Source organism: Macrobrachium nipponense, chromosome 28, assembly GCF_015104395.2.
Source record: "Macrobrachium nipponense isolate FS-2020 chromosome 28, ASM1510439v2, whole genome shotgun sequence".
In the NCBI taxonomy this organism is placed as follows: Eukaryota; Metazoa; Arthropoda; class Malacostraca; order Decapoda; family Palaemonidae; genus Macrobrachium; species Macrobrachium nipponense.
The window spans coordinates 67,230,924-67,253,423 of record NC_087217.1 but is presented as its reverse complement, the minus strand read 5'-3'; the positions used below and the strand labels follow the sequence as shown (position 1 = coordinate 67,253,423).

At 35.9% G+C, this 22,500-nt stretch overlaps 1 protein-coding gene across 4 annotated transcripts in view; it reads left to right on the top strand.

The window, feature by feature from the left end:
* The window catches only part of LOC135201852 (kinesin heavy chain-like), a 481,090-nt gene that overhangs the window by 350,869 nt on the left and 107,721 nt on the right, over positions 1 to 22,500 (top strand). For all 4 annotated transcript variants that reach the window (XM_064231140.1, XM_064231141.1, XM_064231142.1 and 1 more), the window contains exon 3: positions 21,950 to 22,051. In XM_064231140.1, the coding sequence (XP_064087210.1) occupies positions 21,950 to 22,051 (102 nt within the window). The remainder of the gene's footprint in view (positions 1 to 21,949; positions 22,052 to 22,500) is intronic.

The following is a 22,500-nucleotide window of genomic DNA, read 5'->3' as shown; positions in this document are numbered from 1 at the left end:
CTTTATATGGGCTTTTGATAAGACGTACTTTGTATACTAATAGGACCTATGTATACAATGTCAATTAGTTATTAAAAACTATTTTGCATAAGTGTAAGTTTGTAATCTGGGTATAACCTCTTTTAATGTTATCAGAGATGCGGCTGGGGGGTGTTAATTTTACTTTTATATATCCAAAATAAGAAAAAGTGTAATCGAAGTTTCAATGTATAAGGTTTGAAAGGAAGTTTTTGCACAAAAATCACATTTTTTTCTGTATTCGTGATATGCTGTATGAATAATCTTCGATGCTTTTTTTTCATAACCATGAAGATTATAATCGTCACTTGAGTTGAACTGAATGATATTTGTGTTGTGATATTATGGAAATGGACCTTACCCACACACCAAGCATCTTCTTGCTGCTCTATAAATCGCCACGTAGACTCACGCATGATTCATTTCATATTCAGATCCTTCATTCATATCGTCATATAACGCATAAATTCCCAGGACCAGGACCTCAAAATTGTAGCAGAATCTTATTAGAATCCCGCAGATGAATATGTAAGTCTTCAGTTAATCAAGGAGCCCAATAATGCCGACAGTTGAGTGGCAGGGAACTGACTGACGTCGTGGAAAGAGGCTTAAGGGAAAGAAGAAGAAGAAGAACGCGGAATGGCAGTTATTGTTCCCTAACATAATTTCCTCTGGGAAGAAATAATAGAGAAATTAGCTCTAAGCCTCACTTCCCTTTTCGCGTCTGTGACTTTATATGTATGTTGGTTCTACCTCTTTTACTAGGTTGCATAAGAATTATATATATATATATATATATATATATATATATATATATATATATATAATATATATATATGTATATGTATATGTTGGTTTCGTCAACCTACATCAGAAGTTTTTGAAAATAGAAGATTGCTTACTACGTTGCTTAAGAATTATATATATATATATATATATATATATATATATATATGTGTGTGTGTGTGTGTGTGTGTATGTATATGTTGTGTGTCTATATATATATATATATATATATATAATATATATATATATATACACACACACACGCTTTAGAGTTAGTATCCTATTCATTCACATAATGCAACTCGTGAAAAAATATTAGTCAACCTTTGAAAAATGAATTATACGTGAATTAAAAAATGCTCATAAAACATCTATTTTATTGCTGACAGTTAACCTCTTTATGTAAGTAATTTCTGTCCCAGTGTGACAGTAAGAAAACTAAAAACCCCAGAAATTGTATGCAAATGTCTTCGCATTTGCTCAGGTATTCGAAAAATTAGAAGAGTTATTTTGTTGCAGCTTAATTAATTCGGAGATATAAACTCATTTCACATTTGCCTTGAGATCTGAAAAGTATAAGGTGTCGTTTTTAGCCAACGTCAATATTTGGATCGCGTCAAGTCACTTCGTCTTTGCGATGCTGATGAAAAATGTAACGTCATTTGCAGCTGCCTCGATTATTTCGAAAAGGCCAAAGGATTTGCATTTTTTTTTTACGCAAAGTTTTGAAGCGATCAAACATTTTCTGAAATGATACAGATAAAGAAAAAAGTGGGGCATTCTTTTCTGTGCCGAGCAAATATGACTAAGCAATAAATTGTTTTTCATTCGAATTGGAAATAAAAGACAAAGAATATGTTTTCCAATTACTGACTATTTTTTCCAGAGTAATTTCATTGTAAAAATTTTCAAATGAATTCGAGTTTTTCGGATTCCTAATTATTTATATTAGTTTCTTTGTAATAACTCGAGAACTATTCAACGAGGAAACTGATATTTTCTTGTAACTGCTTCACTCCTGTTGTTACACTACCCTCTCAGATTTTAGGTTATGATTGCGGAAGAAACACACTTCTGATAGGCCAACCGTCTAAAAACTTCAAAAGCTTCGTCTTCATATTCTAAAATTAGCGTCACGGACATATTGCTTCTTTGTTGGGATCCGCACACCATTCGATTAGCAGTTAACACTTGAGATATGCTCTCAATCAGGTTCAAATTTTATGGAGACCTTCCCAGTGCATTATTGGCTGTCAGTTTTATACATCGTACTGTACTCCACGGTCTAGACCGTGGTGGGCTTCACCTACGGTGTGCCTTGCACTAGACGCTGCAGACAGTTCTAGTGGTTCTTTGCAGATTCCCTCAGGCCTCTAGCTACACTGATTTCTGTTTCTTTCATGTTTTCTCCCTCTTGACCTCTGCCCACCTAGCTGTCCAACTTATTCGACATTACCATTGCCCCAGTATTCTACTCCGATTTGAGATCAGATTTTCGGGCACATTTCACTAGCGTTAAGAAATATCTTTAGCCGGTCTCATTGAGCGACTATGAGAAAATACAGATATCCGTTTCAGAAATATATGTGGATTTTCCTACTATTCACATCAACATGATACAACTTGGGAAGTAAAGTGTACTTGCAAATTTCAGATATAGGGATACTTACTAGCTTTATGGCATTTCAGAGATCGGAGAACATTGTGGTTTGCGCACAGTCTGAGTCTTCCACTACAGTTCTGTTTAGCTGGCTACGAAATCCTGAACCCCTTCCTCTATATTTGACTGACCCTGAACTGCCTGTTTTGTATGTTATGAAATTACTACGGTATAACGGAACGGACCTTCGCGAACTGATAAGATAACGGTCGTGCTCTCGTGGCTCATGTCTGTGACGTTTGTGTGGATGACGCTGCGTGACATTGCATGTTACGAGGATGTCATGCACATGTCAAGCATAAGTTCAGAGATTCAGTTTCTCATTGTTGCAGTAATCGACATTTTTCCTGCGTTTGGAATACGAATCTTACTTTTTTGTTTAATCATTATTAAGAGGAAACGTGAATGGCGTTGTCAGAACGCGTTGCGAATTAGACGAGCAATAAACGAAAGTTTAAATGACATTTGGCCAAAGAAACATTAGCGAGTAGGTGATATATCATACACACACAAACAAACGAACAAACACACACACACATATATATATATATATATATATATATATATATATATATATATATATTATATATATATATATATATATATAGTATAATATATATGTATATATTTAATATATGTGCATATATATGTATATGCATACACACACAAACGCACACACACATATATTTACTTTATTTATATAATATATATATATATATATATATATATATATATATATATATATATATATATATAACACGTGCTTTGGAGTTAGTATCATTAATTTACACAATGCAACTTGTGAACAAATACCAGTAATAATGTACCTCTGAATAATAAATTACATGCGAATGAAAATCGCAAGCATAAATAAGTATATCAAATGTTATTGAATGCTTTAATTATTGTTTTTTTATCGCTGAAAGTAGATCTCTTTATGTAAGTATATAAAAATAAAAAACACCCAGAAATTGTTTGCATGTCTATTCGCATTTCCCAAGATATTCGAAAAATAAGAAGAGTTATTTTGTTCCAGCTTCATTATTTCGGAGATATAAACTCATTTCACAATTGGCTTGAGATCTGAAAAGTATAATGTGTCGTTTTGAGCCAACGTAAATATTTGAATAACTCCAAGTCACTTTGCCTTTGCGATGTTGATGAAAAATGTAACGTCATTTGCAGCTGCCTCGATTATTTCGAAAAGGCCAAAGGATTTGCATTTTTTACGCGAAGTTTTGAGGCGATCAAACATTTTCTGAAATAATGCAGATAGGGAAAAAGTTGAGAATGTTTTTGTGTCGAGCAAATATGACTATTCAGTAAGTTGTTTTTCATTCGAATTGGAAATAAAAGATAAAGAATAATGTATTTTCTCTTACTGTGAATGTTTCTGTCACAGTAATTTCATTGCAATAACTTTAGAATAATTTGCCTTTTTTTTCAAACTCCTGATCATTTCCATTCTACTCGTTCCAGCATAATTCAAGAACATATTTTGTAAAGTCATAAACTCTTCAAATACTCCAATCATGTACTTACAACACCCTTTGAAATTTCGCCTCATTAATTGAGGATAAATTTCCCTCCTGCTGCTTGGCCAGCCTAATGTCTCAAAAACTCCAAAGCCCTTGGGTTTCATATATCATAAATAAAGCACCACGGACTCTGTGCTTCCTATTTAAGATCCTCATTCCCTTCCTTTGACTGTTGACTCATTGGAGATGCTCTCGATGAGGTTCAAAGTTTGTTGAGACCTTCCTGCTGCCTTATTGCTGTTAGTTTTATACATCGTAGAGGGCTTCACCTACGCTACGGTGGGCCTTGCAGTAGACACTGTAGATATTTCTAAAAGCGCTTCACAAAGTTCCTCGTTTCTATCTTTTCTTTTCATTTTTTCTCTTGGTCTCTCCCTGCTGGCTGTCCAACTTACTTGTCTTTACCATTGCAACAATACTCGATTCCGATTTAAGAACAAAAATCCGGGCGACTATTTAAGATGTATATTTGACTGGCGTGGGTGAGCCACCATATGAAAATAAAGATATCAGTTTCATAGAGATGTGGATTTGTATACTATTCCCATCAACACAATATCAGTTTGGAAATAAAGTACTTGCAAATTTCAAATATAGGGACACTCGGCCTTTTATATACTGGAGAACAATGGGGCTTGTGCACAATCCGCGTCATCCACAACAGAAACGTACAACCAGATACGAAATCCTGAGCCCCTTCTTCCATATTTGACTGACACTGAATTCCCTGTTTTGCATGTTATGAAATCACGTCGGTGTAACGGGACGGACCTTTGCAAACTGATAAGATAACACTCCTCTCTTTGCTTATTCCATGACGCTGTATGACATCGGCGAGTTACGAGGATGTCATGCAGATGTCAAGCATAAGTTCAGTTGTTCCCACTCCGCTTTCTTGAGTTAGTGTTTTTTGCCGTTTGTTTTAGCCTTTGTTTTAAAAGGTTATGTAATCAGATATGCGGTCGTTTTGTTTCTCCTTATCACTATAACCGACATTTTTTTTTCCTGTTTGCAATACGAAGCTTTCTTCTTTGTTGAGTCGTCTTTTCATACGTATTAAATGTGACGTTATTTAGATAAACTTGAATGGCATTGTTGGTGCAGTTACGGAACAGACGAGCAAAAGAAGAAAGTTTTAATGACATTTTGGCCTAAGGGAACTTAGCGTGTAGATGAGATATATATAGTGATATATATATATAATATATATATATATATATATATATATATTATATATATGTATGTATGTATTATAATATAATATTTATATTATATATCTATATATATATATAATGTATATATATATTGTAATATAATATATTAATAGTGTGTTGGGGATATGTATATATATATATATATATATATATATATTATTGTATATAATGTATGTATATATATTGTGTTGTGTGTGTGAGTGTGTGTGTGTGTGTGTGTGTGTGTATAAAACTGAAAACATTCCTTAGTATGCAAAAGTCATGTCAAACGTATATTGATTCGCTTTTCACTTGTACTGCTTCATTTGTCACCTGCAAACCGTGGCCTTTTCCCAGTTGCAGTAACATATATAATTTGGATTTTTTTCTTTATATAGATTTTTTTGTAGGGGATGCTTTTCGCATATGGGATACTGAAGAAATCTATTGTACCCTAATGAATGGACACGGAATAAGAGCTCTCTCTTTACCATATTCAATAAAATTCTAGCCAATTAAAATTCACGTATTATAAGTTCATTATCCTAGGATGAGGGATAACACTGAATTCCTTGTGTAATCTCTCTCTCTCTCCTCTCTCTCTCTCTCTCTCTCTCTCTCTCTCTCTCTAATTAGCCTTTCGCTTGCAAGGCTGATTACTTTTGCAGGTAGCCCGTAATATGTCCCAGAATTAAGATCATTTACTCCTAAAAACATTTGGAATAACACTTATGAAAAATGAATTTAGCCAGTTCTGCACAAATAGAAGATTCAATCCAGGAAACTGATGTGAAAAGTAAAAGAATATGAATTGTCTGCCACAGTGGCCTCATTTGCGTCGACTGCTTGCAATCGATGCAATCAGGAGGACATCCCAGAATTGAGTGACTTGACATTTCGCTTGTTCAGTGACTAGGCTCCACAGCCGCCACCAGTTCCGCGCCTTTCTAACAAGCACGAAAGTGCCTTCATAACATTTGAATTTCAACTCGACCCACTAGGTGACTAGATAAACCGCTTGCGCTTCTGGCTCGTCTGTTGTCGTTAGCGATTGTGGCTAAAGCCTGCGTGCTTTGCAGGCGCTTTGTTCCTTAGCGGCTTCTCGTGCTTTAAGACCCTGCTGTGTAGTGAGATTAGGAAGGGACCAATCCTCCTGGACAGACTAGAGAGGTTACTGTCCGGCTGACATTTACATGTTTTCCGAGATGTAGCAAGGTCGCGTGGGCTTCATTGTTTGCATTTAGCAAGATTCATTTAAATGAGTGGCCCTTAAGTCGGGTAATTTTTACCTCGACTGTTGGGACATATTCCATAACCAAGATAAACTGAAGCTCAAACGTATGTATGATGTATACTACAGTAGGCGAGGAAGACCTAGGTAACATGGTGTAGAGTGGGTGAAAGAAGTTATAGAGAGGAATAACTTTAATGTCCAGAGAGCGCAATAGACCTAAGATTGGGGTGAAGGCGCCGTGTCCCCGAAGGGGTGGGGCGGTGGGGGAGGGGGCCTAGTAGTATTCGAAACTATGCTGAAGAGCCTTTTGTCTTGGGCTAAATTATTTAGGCTTAATATGAGAAAGTTCACTGCACTGATGTTAGGTCCGCGATTCTGCAAGTAAAGTATGAGTCTGATTTGTTCTTTATCTGGAAATTCTTTGTTAGAGGAAAATGCTTATACTGAAAAATACATGTACGTACCGTACATTTTATTTATGGATACATATTCCTAATCCCCTTCGCTGGAGTTAATCCCGAAGCTACGTACTATCTGCCAATGTATGTCGGCCCGTGTGTGCGTTTGTCCATGCTCACTGAGTATTCCATCCTTACATTTGTGTATTTACCTGTAAACTTAAGCAACTCTAGGTCCTGCAGCCTTTGCCTCTCAGACCTGTTAGCGAGGAAGCGCTGAACTTTTTTTTTTCCCCCCTTGAATAATTTCGGTCTGCCCGAAATCTATTTTTTTTCCTGTTTTTTTTTTTTTATGTTTTATTTTCAAGTCGTAATTCCAGGGAAGAAAAAGTCTTCCTTCATTTCGCTGCTCGAAGGGTTTTCTTTTTTTCTTGGTTTTTTTATTTTTTCTTATCCTATTTTTTTCAACTGGTGTTGTGGTTTGTGGAGAATTCCTTGAAAAATGTGCCGATGGATCATTTTGATGTTTTTATCTTGATTTTATTTACAGTTCACTCTCTTTTCTCTTGGCACACAAATACACACACACAAACACACACACACACACACACACACACACACACACACACATATATATATATATATATATATATATATATATATATATATATATATATATATATATATATTATATATATATATATATATATATATATATATATATATATATAGAGAGAGAGAGAGAGAGAGAGAGAGAGAGAGAGAGAGATCATAAGATTTAGATGGTTTTATCCCTGTTGCTATTACAGTGAACATATCGTTGCAAAACTGTATCGTAGGGAACAGGAATACTTACAATCTCCTGGGGAATACGGAGAAAAAATCCTGTCAAATGCCAGGGGAAAATAAACCCTTTATATATATATATATATATATATATATATATATATATATATATATATATATGTATGTATATATATATATATATATATATATATATATATATATATATATATATATTATACATACACATATATACCCTGAGAAGTTGAGGATCAGGAAGGCAAAACTGTAAAAAGTGGTTGTTGAACATTGCGAGACATGATTCTCTCTCTCTCTCTCTCTCTCTCTCTCTCTCTCTCTCTCTCTCTCTCTCTCTGTTATTTATATATATATATATATATATATATACATATAAATATATATGTATACGTATATATATGTGTGTATGTGTCTGTCTGTTTGTGTGCAATAAAACTAAAATGTGGGACCTTTATGAGGGGAAATCGGGATAAATAAAAAGAAAATCTGGGAAAACTTGGTATATTTCTTTTAAAGTCCATTTTTCTAATGACAGCATTTCCTCGAAAAAATTTCTTCACATGACCATTAACTTTAGCTATATATTTTTTTATTGTATTTAGCTACTTCTCTCACTTTCTTCCTTTAAATCAGTACTTTATATTTTGGAGCTTAAGCGCTTCTCCAGGTAAGCTGCAAGCACACTCACCTCATATTTCTCTCTCTCTCTCTCTCTCTCTTTCTCTCTCTCTCTCTCTGGACAGATTTATCTAAAGAAAAAGTATCATAGAGTTCCCCCCCATAAGTGCAATAGTTTGCACACCGCAAAGGAAAAATAATATGCGATACCTTTCTTCCTCCAAACAAAATATCGCCGTAGCTCTCAGCACATTTTGCTGAAATCTTTCTTATTACCTCCATTACTCGACGTATTTTTGCATTACTTGAAAGTAGACTAGATGCTCTCTCTCTCTCTCTCTCTCTCTCTCTCTCTCTCTCTCTCTCTCTCTCTCTCTCTCTCTCTCTTTAGTTGGTTTTTGAAATTTTTCGGTGACATTTGAGTTTATTCTTTCACCTGCAATTCACCAGGGAGACATAATGTGGTCTTTTGCCTAATGGTCTCATAATCCAGCTGAAATGAGCCAAAATATTAGAGTCGACCAAGTATTTTTTTTGTTTGGTTGGGGTGGGGTTAGGGGGGGGGTGTTGGACTTGGTGAGGGTGGATTGGGAATCGAGAATCTAGGGTTTTTTTAAAGAAATGGTCAACGTTATTTTTTTTTATTAGAAGTATATTCTTTTTTTTTTCGCCAAGAAAGTGGTTTTTTGAGTTAACCATATTAAGTATACGTGCAAATATATGTAACTTTTTGAAAATCCTTTTCTGAAATACTCTTATACTAATAGTTAGAGTGCATGACATTAAAAAAGACACATAAATATCACCTTACCTTGAAAAGGGTTTCTTCTTATTCTCCCCCACTTATCCTTTATTTTGCTTTGTTTATTTGTGTGTGTACCTTTCCGTGAATAATCTCCTGTTGCTGGGCGTGTCTCTAGAACTCCATCTCTCTATTGTCGTTGAGATCCAGTTCTATTTCGTGGGTAAATAGACCTGACCCATTCCAAGACCTCTCATTCTTCTCTGTCCCCGGCAACGAAGTTTTACAATTCCCTGAACAGCTCATCGGTCGGAGGAATTGTTCCCTTTCTCTTCGATTCCCAGTTCCTGCTCCGCCCCATTTCCGCATCTTTTTTCTCCTTTCCTTCTCTTCCTGCCTCTTCTTCTTCTTCCTCCTGGCTGGCCACTTCTTCTGACTCCGCTCTGCCCTCTTATTTGTCCTTGCTTAAAGAGTCCTGACATTCAATTCGCCTCCTGCTGACTGATCTCTCAGAGGAGATGGTTCTCTGGTGATTGCATCATCCGGGTACGACTGTGCCCTTGTAAAGGGATATAGTTTATCCTGCTGGGATAATGTGTATCCTCGTGAAGGAATTGAGTGGATCCAGGTCTCTCTTCATGGACGGAGCTCACCGTGTAACTCTCTCTCTCTCTCTCTCTCTCTCTCTGTACTTTCCCGCGGTTCTAATTTGAGAGTCCTTGCCGACATTAATGAGTCTCTTGAAGTCCTTTTTGTGTTTTTATGCCTGTCCACAATAAAGGGTCTTCGCTGTGAGGTTGAAGATTTCCTTTGATGTTTCATTTGCTTTCATGATTATTTCCTTCCTTGCATTCCAAGGTCACTTGTTTTATTATTTTCGTTGTTTTAGTGCCATTTGCGGTTCCCTTTTCCGTATTTATTGTTGGAGTAGAGAAAGCTGTTAGCTTTCAAAACGGCAATAATAATAAGAAGAAGAGTGTGATCCTAGAAACGGCGCACATAGTAAGAAAAGTGATGGACTCCTAAGGAGGCAGGATGCAACCCGGAACCTCACACTATAAATACCACCCAGTATATATCTATATATACATATTATATAATGAAGAGGACAGCGAGAAGACTAGAGACCATCACTTCTTTTTATTTACACCAACGTTTCGGGGATCCTTTCCGATCTTCAGGGCTACAAAGAGAATCAATTATATTGATAGCCCTGAAGACGGGAAAGGATTTCCGAAACGTTGGTGAAAATAAAAAGAAGAAATGATATAAAAGAAATAGTAAGAGTTTAATACAATAATAAATAAAAGAATGTGTCATCTGAAAGTCCATTCAGTGATGATAGGACCAAGATTTCCCACGGGTCAGTTTCCTTCGCTCGTCTTTCCCTCTGGTACCAAAACAATCCCTAGAATGATGGGAGAGAGGAATTTACGTTCCCGTCTCTTGTAATTTATTGTTTTTCACTGTCAACTTGGTATTAATGTCTTTGGTATAAGAATAACTATTATTAGTAATATCGTTGTCATTCCATATTCCATATGGATACGGTTTATGTTCTTATTCCATATGGATACGGTTTATGTTCTTAATAATGATAATAATAATAATATTTTTCTCTGCATTAAAAAAGAATTGCAATTTGAAAGCAAGTATTTGTTTGTGATGTTGAGGAAACTATAAGGCTTTCTTTTAAATACGGATGCATGGCTTCCCATCAAAGCTGGTGAGATTCTTATAATTATTTTCTCGAATTTTTGTTCCTTTATGCAAAAATAAGTGACTCGTTGTCATTTTATTAGAAATAACAAACAATAAATAAAATGTAAAATCCTTTGCAGTGCTAGTTTATGCCCGTGACTTTTTTTTTTTTTTTTACCGCAGCAATTTCAGAATCTTTTTCTGTCTGGAAAAATATATTTCCTCGTGATTTTACCGCAATATTTTGAATACTGCAACGTATTGTTCTAAATCGATTTTCATTTCAGCCTGTTTGCATTCTGTTTGAAAGAAAACAGTTTTTGGTTCAAGTAATTCTGCTGATATAGGTTTTGTGCAGTTTTTATGTAAAGAGGCCCACAACAGCCACATCATATAAAATCATAGATATATATATATATGTATAATATATATATTACTATATATATAGTCTATCGTATATATATATGATTGTTGTTTGTGTGTGCTTACATAAAAACTGCACAAAACCTATATCAGCAGAATTACGTGAACCAAAAACTGTTTTCTTTCTTACAGAATGCAAACAGGCTGAAATGAAAATCGATATAGAACAATACGTTGCAGTATTCAAAATATTGCGGTAAAATCACGAGGAAATATATTTTTCCAGACAGAAAAAGATTCTGAAATTGCTGCGGTAAATAAAAAAAGTCACGGGCATAAACTAGCACTGCAAAGGATTTTACATTTTATTTATTGTTTGTTATTTCTGATAAAATGACAACGAGTCACTTATTTTTGCATAAAGGAACAAAAATTCGAGAAAAAAATTATAAGAATCTCAGCAGCTTTGATGGGAAGCCATGCATCCGTATTTAAAAGAAAGCCTTATAGTTCCCGCAACATCACAAACAAATACTTACTTTCAAATTGCAATTCTTCTTTAATACAGAGAAAAATATTATTATTATTATCATTATTAAGAACATAAACCGTATTCATATGGAATAAGCCCACAGTGGCCACTGACGTGAAATTCAGGCTTCCAAAGAATATTGTCTTCAATTAGAAGGCATTGCAGAATATAATAGCAAATACAGAAAGAAGCGATCAGTTATTAGAAAAAAGGGGTAATTTAACAGATTAATAAATAAATAGGTTGAAATATAAGTAAATTATTAAAGTACATTGAAAATCCATATTCAGTTGCGTGATGCAAAATAGGTAATATTCTCCATTGCTATACACAGTATCGGGCGTTCTTTATTACACCTTTTTTCAGGATTATATTGATGGTAATTCGGAGTCATATCACGACCAGTTAGCGATAAGAAGAGAAACTGGAATAAAGTAATCAAGACCACAGAGTGATACTGCATACTGCTGACAACGTAATTCGTTTGACACATAATGCATTTTTTCATGGCATTTTAGAGTGGGGTCGATACAACCTCTCCGTGCGTTGGTTCGAATCTCACCACGGAAGGCCAGAGCTTCTTCCTTTATTCCCCGTTTGGATTCAAGGCTTGTAGTGATACGCGCACCCATCCATAAAGGTGCGAAGAGGTCGAGAAGCTAAGATGTTATTGTGATTGTTTCCAACTTTATCGTTTGGTGTATTGAACGTGACGAAAGTTTGTATTTATTTATCGGTATTTCGGGTTTCGGAAACTCAGTCATGCGAAACCAGGTCTCTCAACTCACACATCGAAATCCGAACGACACAAAGTACGCATGAGTGATTCTGAATAAAAAAATAAATAGACTTGTATATATATATATATATATATATATATATATATATATATATATAATATATATATTATATATAATATATATATATATATGTATATAAACTCAGACATACATTTTCTTTTCTTTTAACTTGGCGAATGTTCGTATTTATTTATCGACATTTCATTCCACACTATTCATTTTATTAAATTATTTACATGATATCTTTCACTCTGGGTTCAGTATTTTTTTAATTCTTCAACTATCAATCAGACCATTTGATTCTTACTCATTCAGAAGGATTAATTTACCACTTCATTATTATTTCCGCTGTTTATTCAAAGTGATCCAGATATTTATTCATTGCAAATGCGAAGACGCGGTATGTTTTCTTTGCAAATGCAGGAGAGCGAGTTGGAAGGAATCTTGCAGCTCGCTGAAGCGAGTCACTCGAATATCCGTTTATTCTTGACTTAATTGAGAGGATAGTTTGTCCCGACAACCGCTGGATTCGGTTCCATAACACTCTTTAAATACTAACGCGGAATAAGCGATTTTTCTGATCTAGCTGCAATAATAATAATAATAATAACTAATAATAATAATAATAATGCCGAAAAGTGTGTGATCCTAGAAACGGCGCGCATAGTAAGAAAAGTGATAGACTCCAAAGGAGGCAGGATGCAACCTGGAACCCCACACTATAAATACCACCCAGTCGAATTGGAGGACTGTGACAGACCAAAAACCATATATATATATAGTATAATATATATATATATATATATATATATATAATATGTATATATATAATAATAATAATAATAATAATAATAGTAAATATCAACACCTGAAAATAGAAATGAGAAGGATATGGGGTATACAAGTGGAAATTGTACCCATAATCATAGGAACACTCGGAGGCACGATCCCAAGATCCCTGAAAAGGAACCTGGAAAAACTAGATGCTGAAGTAGCTCCAGGTCTCATGCAGAATAATAATAATAATAATAATAATAATAATAATAATAATAATAATAATAATAATAATAATAATAATAATAATAATAATAATCCTTTATTTGCAAGGAAAAAAATAACGTGCTATCGTGCAATGAATAAATATCTGGATCACTTTGAATAGACAGCGGAATTAATAATTACGTGGTCAGTTAATACATTAGAATAAGCAAGAATCAAATAGAATTATTAATGGTTGAAGAATGATAAAAATACTGAGCACAACGACCTGAGTGATGAATACGTAAATAACTAAATAAAATAAATAGCGGGGAATGAAACATAGATAAATAAACGCAAACTTTCGTCAAGGTAAATATACCAAACGATAAAAGTTACAAACGAAAATGTATGCTGTGATTATAGTATATGTGGTATACATAAATATATATAAAAGTATTTATTTATTTATTTATTTATTTATTTATTTATTTATTTATTTATTTATTCATTCAGAATAGTTCATGCGTTCCGTGAAAAGGTTAGGCTTTCGCTGCGAGAGTTGAAAGACCTGAGTTTCCAAAACCTGATGTTTACATGCAATATAATTCCGTAAGTCACCCTCTTCAGGCTTCCACTCCCGGCGTTTCCAAACACCCCCCCCCCCCCCCCCCCCCCCCCCCCCCCCAACACCCAATACACCCCCACCCCCCGATCCTACCATTGTTCCGACCAGGCGATGAAATGAACGCCATTGAATGATTGTAAAATTGTATGAAATGTTTGGAAGGTAAAGGAAAATATTTATTTCATGAAAGAGACAAAATTAACGTTAAGAATTTACAAAGGAAAGAAGAACTGTAAGGAGAGAGAGAGAGAGAGAGAGAGAGAGAGTGAGAGAGAGAGCGAGAGAGAGAGAGAGAGTCGAGACAGCAGCAGCAGCAGCAGAAAAAGAAGGAATAAGGTATTCAAATTTAGTTTTTTTTTATATATACATATATTTCCAGCGAAGTTGCCACCAGCGATGATCAAAATATTCAAGTTCCCTCTCGAGAAAAAGATTGAAAAAGCCGAGAGAAATCAAAATGTTAGAGGGAAAATGTATTAGAAATGTTCACAAACTGGTTGCAGAGCTGGAAGGTATTGTTGCCAAACCAAAGACAACCTTTTCAGGAAAAGGTTCAGGTTTAGGATTTTATATATATATATATATATATATAAAATATATATAATACAACACACACACACACACACACACACACACACACATATATATATATATATATATATATATATATATATGTGTGTGTGTGTGTGTGTGTGTGTGTGTGTGTGTGTGTGTGTGTATACATGAATTTTATGGTAAGAAAAATCTTTTAAGGAAATTTTTCATGGTTGTAATATTAGAACTGAACAGTGACGTTGTTCAAATATTTAACCAGAAATTTGTTATGCAATAACGATATGTATTTGATAAGCAAAGGCAAAAATAACTATGTTAGATTAGTTGTGGCACTTGGGATGACAGATTAGGATCAAGATGTGTTTAGGTGATTAAACCTTGTTTGTTTAGATTAAACCGCCCTTATACCAGCATGGGCCCTTCCCCAAAGGGGAATGTAATTGGGTTATGGTGTTAGAGGAGACGAAAGGCCTGGTGTGGACCTCTGAGCTCTCGGACAAGTCTACAGAGACGAACGTGTAGGGCGAATGGAAAAAAAAGATATAATTTTTTTTTTATACTGAAAAAAGATTATATTTTGTTCATAGCAAAGAAACTGCACAGAAATAACTACCCGAAATGGAGTTCGATCACGGCGAGAGAAGGACAAGTGTCTCGGTTTTTTTATATTAACTGATATGTTGATGGGGGTCATGGATTAAAGTGGATATATAGAAGATCTTAAGCTCATTAAATATTTATATCCAGAGAATAGAAGTCAAAGGGCTGCTGGAGATCTTAGAGACAAAGGAAATTATGAGCATCATGGGATTTCTGAATCTGTTCTGACGAAGGTGATGCTGCCAAACTACGTTTGAGATGTCAGGATAGAGGACACAGTTTATTAGACTTTTAGGAAGTGATCCACATCTTCGAATCACTGTCCTCCCACTGGAAAAGTCACTAGGAAGCTCTTGTGAAACTCTGCTGAAGTATCGACTTTGCAAAACTTCATCGCGAATGCTGAAATAATTATCATTCAGTGCTTGGTGGTCAGATTCCATTCTGATTAAGTTTTTGTAGTTTATGCTTTCGCTATTGCATCATTAGTTATTGCAGGCGAGTCATGAGCGCAGCTTCTGAGAAGCGCAGTTTCATTACAACGAAATTCCTTAAAGGTATCGATCTCACGTTACTTTATATGGTGGGAATTGAAGTCAGTTTTGCCCAGTGTGGCTCTTAGATTTCATTGTAAGATAAATTGAAGGTAGTAATTATTGGTGGGGAGTCATTTATTATCGCAGGCTCTTAGACACGACCTGACTTCCCTGAACGAGACTCCATCTAATCAGTGGCGACAGAATCAAAGCAAGGAATCGTATCTAAACGTATCCGCCTCCAGTAACCATGAATTAGCTCCTTTAAACCTAACGCTTTAAGGCAAATTACACTCGCTGAGGACACGGACAACCTTGTTAGGTAGTGAGGAAGTGTACTAACAAAGCTCTACTAAGTGACTGGCCGAGTGTATTTCGCGCTCGGCTACCAATCCGGTGGTCCGAAGTTCGATTCTCGGCTCGGCCAACGTGGAACCAGAGGAATTTATTTCCAGTGATAGAAATTCATTTCTCGATACAATGTGGTTTGGATCCCACAATAAGCTGTAGGTCCCGTTGCCAGGTCACCAATTGGTTCCTAGCCACGTAAAAATATCTAATCCCTTCGGGCCAGCCCTAGGAGAGCTGTTAATCAGCTCAGTGGTCTGGAAAAACTAAGATATACTTAACTTTTTCTACAAAGTGACACTGCACCCACGAGTTCATTATCATTCTTCTGTTTGTCAGAAAAGAATACAGAATAAATTAAGGGAAAGATGACGGGTATGAAGAGAAATAAACTACTCCCATAATAGACGGAAACGTAAATTTAGTTCGGATCAAATGGAAATAAATACGCAAAAAAAGCAAACAATGGAAAGAAATACGAGAATATCAACAAATATGATAATATGAGGAAATGTTCAGTAACAGAGCGAGATATATCAACACCTTCAGTTTATTTTACAATTAGCTATGGATTAGTAGTGATTACACTGAAGTGAATATGGAAAATATAGTCTTAAGTAAATATGATTGTAATTCATAGCACGATAACCTGGACGACTACTTCATCTTTAATCTTCCCTTCGAAGAGATTAGAAAAAAACGATAAACTTGTGAGAGTGAAACCAACAAAGAAATTGAGATCAACACAAGATGATGAAAGCAGACAGAGAGAGAGAGAGAGAGAGAGAGAGAGAGAGAGAGAGAGAGGAGAGAGAGAGAGAGGAGAGAGAGAGAGAGAGAGAGAGAGAGAGAGAGAGAGAGACCCTAAATAAAACTGAGAGAGTTGCAAAACAGGAATTCAAAAACCCGGGACGTGGAAGAGTTGGAGAGAGGGAAAGAGAGACTTTTAGTGAAATTGATGAAGTGACGGAACAGGTGAAAAAGCGAAATGGGTTTTATAAAATCCCCTGGACTGTTTTCTGCTAAAATTACGTGAGCGTTGATAGCGAAAGGCACACACGATGGAATGACGATCACTTAGTCAGAAAGCCTGCAGCTGGCAGAGGAAAAAGATACCCTGGGTTTGCCCGTGGAGGTGGGGAGCATAAATACAAAATGACTGCAAGACTGCACGAAAAAAAGTGATACGTTGCACTGTAAAACTAATAAAACTGGCCATTGTTTAAGCAAAATATTTAGATTCTTTTTCATCAGAAAAATTCTAATCCTGTAAATAATTTGTGCTCATTTCTGACTCGGTTTCCAGCTCACAGTAACAGTTGTAATTGTTAGGGAATTGTAGTTGTCTTTTATCAATCAAACTGAAACTCTTGTTTATTCTCCATTAGTTGCGCAAATTTATTAATCTATCATATTTTCTCTAAAATAAAAAAAGGTTGTATTACACTTCAGGTGAAATAAACAAGATATTCGTCAGTAATCTTAATCACAGAGGTAGATTAAAAAAGATTGTGTGTGAAAATTGTCTTTTCTGAAACCTAGGAAGTAGAACTTATCATTTTCGAAAAATCATCATCATGAACAATAATTTTGAGATAATCATTCGCAGGTCCTAAATGGAAATATATTGTTTAATAACAATTCTGTTTTGAGCCATGATTTGACGGAGATTCATTGTCTTCACTCACAAGAGAGCACTCATTATAAGCGATGCTAATGAAATGGAATATCGCATCTTAGCAAAAATGACAACAGCCATCAATGTAAATTTGTTATTTCCAGCACAAGTGAAAAATCAAACTGTTTGTACTGGTGACTTTTCTTTATCAATGTTATTGTGCTGTTATTATCGTGATTCATTTTTGCTTGTTGCCAGATTTTGAAACTGTTTTTTTTTTATCATAATAACTTTCCATATTTCAAGACAGTCAGTAGCTGCCTTTGGTGTTCGGTTTCATTTTCCTTGCTTTCTTTGCTGTCTACATAGATAGGATCATTCCATTTCCCGTCCCATCACCCTTTCGTACATAACAGAATAACTGTTAATTATATAATTACCATCATCAGTGAATGGCTTAAAGTATTCAAGTCCCGTCCAAAATATCGAAAGATTAAACTGCACAGAAATTACTGCATGAAATCAGACTGCAATTCATAAAAAAAACTATACAATTCATTAAACGAACCTCGTGGAAAAGGAAACCATAATTCAAAGGCCAAACAATTGGGAAGAACAACCCTCTTCCCTCCCTACCCACAACCCACAGGCGAAAAACACCAACACCCACAACCAAGCTAATTTTGGTCCCCCTCAGTGGCGGAACAACATCCCCCCTACAATCAATACGTTCGCATGTTTCCAACTGTCACTTTCTAGTAGCTACTATGGAATCCCTGGACGAGTTGCCAGATGGCAGGGGTTGTGTTGATTGGTTTGGCATTTACACACTTTCAAACGCTCGTTGGATTCAAATGTTATTGAAATTCGTCTTCTTCGATGTTTGTGAAATCCCTCATGTCTAGGCTTATATATATATATAATATATATATATATATATATATATATTATATATATATTATATATATATATATATATTATATATATATATATATACATACACACAATATAGTATATATACATATATGTATCTATGTATGTATGTATGTGTGTGTGTATGTATATGTATGTATAGAACAAAACAAACTTTCTTTGGCATCATCAAACAAAATCTGTCTCAATAAACAACACCGAAAAGCCTGCATCCACTCCAAATGGAAAAAGATGCCGAAAACTCAGGCGAAACTTCTGATTAATAATCCTTTGCAGAGAGTAAATAAAAATCCCCTAAGGAGACATCACAGAGGAGGAATCACTTCGGCCTTTTTAAGAGTATTCGGATGACGGAACAGCCCGAAGAGCTAGATGCTTTGTCGTTTCCTCAGTGAGGAAAAAAAATCTGTATCTCTAAAGCTGGGTTTATCTCAGATGAGATTCTCAATTATTCATACCCCCGGCCAGGGCTCACTCTCAAGGCCACGAGGGGAGAGAGAGAGAGAGAGAGAGAGAGAGAGAGATTATGCCTGTATCTATTCCACGAGAAAATACCGGAAGTACTACGCAGTATTACTGCACGGTTTGCAAAGAGAATTACTTGACCGCTACAAGCGTAAAGTAGTTAGTATTTTAATAGCATATTGTAGGGGACAAATCAAAATTCTTGAAGGGAAAGCGTCGACGTCACGTACTGGAAATACTGTTTTATAAAACGAAAGAATATGTATGCCTCCTTTCAAAGTCGACTTGCAATTACGGGGCACAGCACAATAATTACTCTCATAAACGGGGTCACACTAATGAATTCCGCCCAGTGTCCGAGGAGAAAGAGCATAAATCGTGGTAACATCCTTTGATCCTGCTTTTTCTCACGAACATCTGTGGAGATATAAGTGTGATAAACGAGCGACTAGCGGCGCTCCTCGTCTGTCTTTTCATCTCTACTGATTTTCGTTATATTACTGACGGTGCACTCTCTGGATCCCTTTGCTTCAATACTTGACAGTGATGGATGCTCCTCTCTCTCTCTCTCTCTCTCTCTCTCTCTCTCTCTCTCTGTTATTTCTTGTAATCTTTTCCTTCACTTTTATTCCTCTATACAACACCATCCCATTGTGGGCACTTCTTCACATACAAGATATGTGACACATGTGATAGATAGACTGCCACCAGAAGTTGTAAACAGCAACAGTGTGGAAGAGTTTAAAAGCAAGCTAGACAAAATCATTAGGGCACTGTGAACGAACAGTAAAATCTGCTCCTAGAGATAAGTGAGCACACGATGTCTCCGCCGATGGACTAACAAGTCTTTGAGACATCTTAATCCTTGTAACTCCTGCGTTCTTTTTATCCCCCTGTATCGTGTTGTTTTCGTTTGTTTTTTTGTTTGTATGGTGCTTTTACGTTGCATGGAACCAGTGGTTATTCAGCAACGGGACCAACGGCTTTACGTGACTTCCGAACCACGTCGAGAGTGAACTTCTATCACCAGAAATACACATCTCTCACTCCTCAATGGAATGGCCGAGAATCGAACCCGCGACCACCGAGGTAGGACGCTAATACCATACAAACCACGCCGCTGAGTCGCTTGTATTGTTTTCGTATCCGAATCTCGGAAGGGAGAGTATCGTATATCCCCATTTCTCAAAGGCCAAAACTTTGGTTGTCATGGCGACACCTTCATCATCAGATGAAAAGGTCAAGATAACAAAAACAACAAGAGTGATATATATATCTTTCTTTTCTCCTACGATCTCCCGCCCCACAGCAAGGGCCTAACACACTTTCCCCTCGCTCGACTCAACCCCTTCCCCTCTCACCAGCACCACCCCCCTCAGACACACACACACACACACACAAGAAACTAACTGAGAAGTTTTGCCTCCCTGAAGGAGTATTAGTTACGGATGGTCCCTTGGCGGTGGATGGAACCTTTCCGTTACATCCACAAATATACTAGGACGAATGACTGAGATTGCATTTGTTTATTTATATATAATATATATATATATATATATATATATATATATATATATATATATCTTTCTATATATATATAGAAAGAGGGAGAGGATAACTTCGATAGCATCTAGCTTACTTCCACTCCATCCTATTGATATTTCTCTCTCTCTCTCTCTCTCTCTCTCTCTCTCTCTCTCTCTCTCTCAGGTTGTTTGGCATCAAATTAAAGATATTCATTTTTATTTTCATTTCGTATACTACCCTCCTGAAACGAAATACAAATGTCTCTGAATATAATTTCCCCAGTTATATTAGGTCTTCCGAGAGAGAGAGACAGAGACAGAGAGAGAGAGAGAGAGAGAGGATCGCGGGCTCTGCTAAACCATAATATTTTGCTTGAATTCGAGCCAATAAATCAAGTCATTTCCGCTGTTAAATCATCTAATGCAGATCCTTTTAAATACAGTACTTAATATTTTGTTCCTCTTTTCCCGCTTATTTGCGTCTTAATTAAGGAGGATGGTGGCGTTTGAGTAGGGGAGAGGAGCTTTCCGTTTTAATTATCGTGCTGTTTGTCAACACTGGCGTTTCTCATTGTCGTTTGAGACACGTTTCAATTTGCTTTGGTGCGCGATATCACGATTTCAGAGTTTCTTTCAATATTATGACCCACGGTACAGATAAAGTTTGTAGATGTTAACATCTTGGATTTTTTCCTGACCACAGTTTGCTGTTAGTTTTATATTTACCTATATTTATTGGTTAACAGTTATGATAAAATTTTGTTTCAGGTTTCCTACAAGTATTGTGATGGTTTGTCTTATTGCGTTGCTGTTGCAGGCGCTTGTAATAATGTTAGACTAGGTTTCATATCACTTCATGTTTTCCTGATTTTGTTTTTGTATCCTTCATTTTACGATGTTCACTGCGACTCGTGTTTGTAGCTGCGTCCATCCTAAAATATTCAAGCCTCTTTTAGTATCCTGAAATTGCTTTGCCTAGACAAACAAGGGACTAGAGCCAGTCAGATATTATGTTGACATTCTTTGTGGTGTTTCTGGCGTATTCATTATTACATATTCATTTCGTGTGTCAAATTTCGTACATATATTTTCATTTATGTCACCCCATTGTTGACAAACGTTCATTTTATTTTGCAGCTACCTCATTTCTCATTATCTATTAGTATTTTGCCACAGTGTTGTGATTTAACAAACTACTGATTAGGTCTTTCATTGTGGTACTGGGATTGTGCCAGCTTAATACACCCTTTAATGTATATTTGTATGTGTATGTACATTTTTAAGATTAACTCAACTTTTGTTTTTTATCTGTTTTAAAGACCACCAAAGTCATTTAATTTTTCCTCTCGTCTTGCAGATGTACTCCACGGGTACAATGGCACCATCTTCGCCTACGGACAGACATCTTCCGGAAAGACCCATACCATGGAGGGCAAACTGGGTGACCCCACCTATGAAGGTAAGGCTGCTTCTGTCGTTTAGTTGGGTCATATAGTGTCAATGATATTTAAGGATGCCTAACCGCCTAGGGTGGTAAGGATAAACGTTGGGTACACTGATACATTTCCCGCATGTTTAATGTAGCTTATGTTCTGATTCACTAGCAAAATCTTCATGGTTTTAAACTATTTTGTTTATAAATATATAGATCATTTTATAAGTTCGTTCAGTCTTTGTCTAGTGTTCAGACGGGATGGAAGTATGGTAGATTTCTTGCATGTTGATTTGGTCAAGTGATTACTGTAACAGGAGAATCATTATAATTTATGAATGATTTTGGTGAGTGTCTAAGACGTCGTGGTTGCTTCAAGTTCAATGGGTTCTTTTCTTCTAGAATATTGTATTTTCAACCAGGGTATCTTTATGATCGCTTGCGGTCAATAGGCCTACAGCATAATATATGGTCAG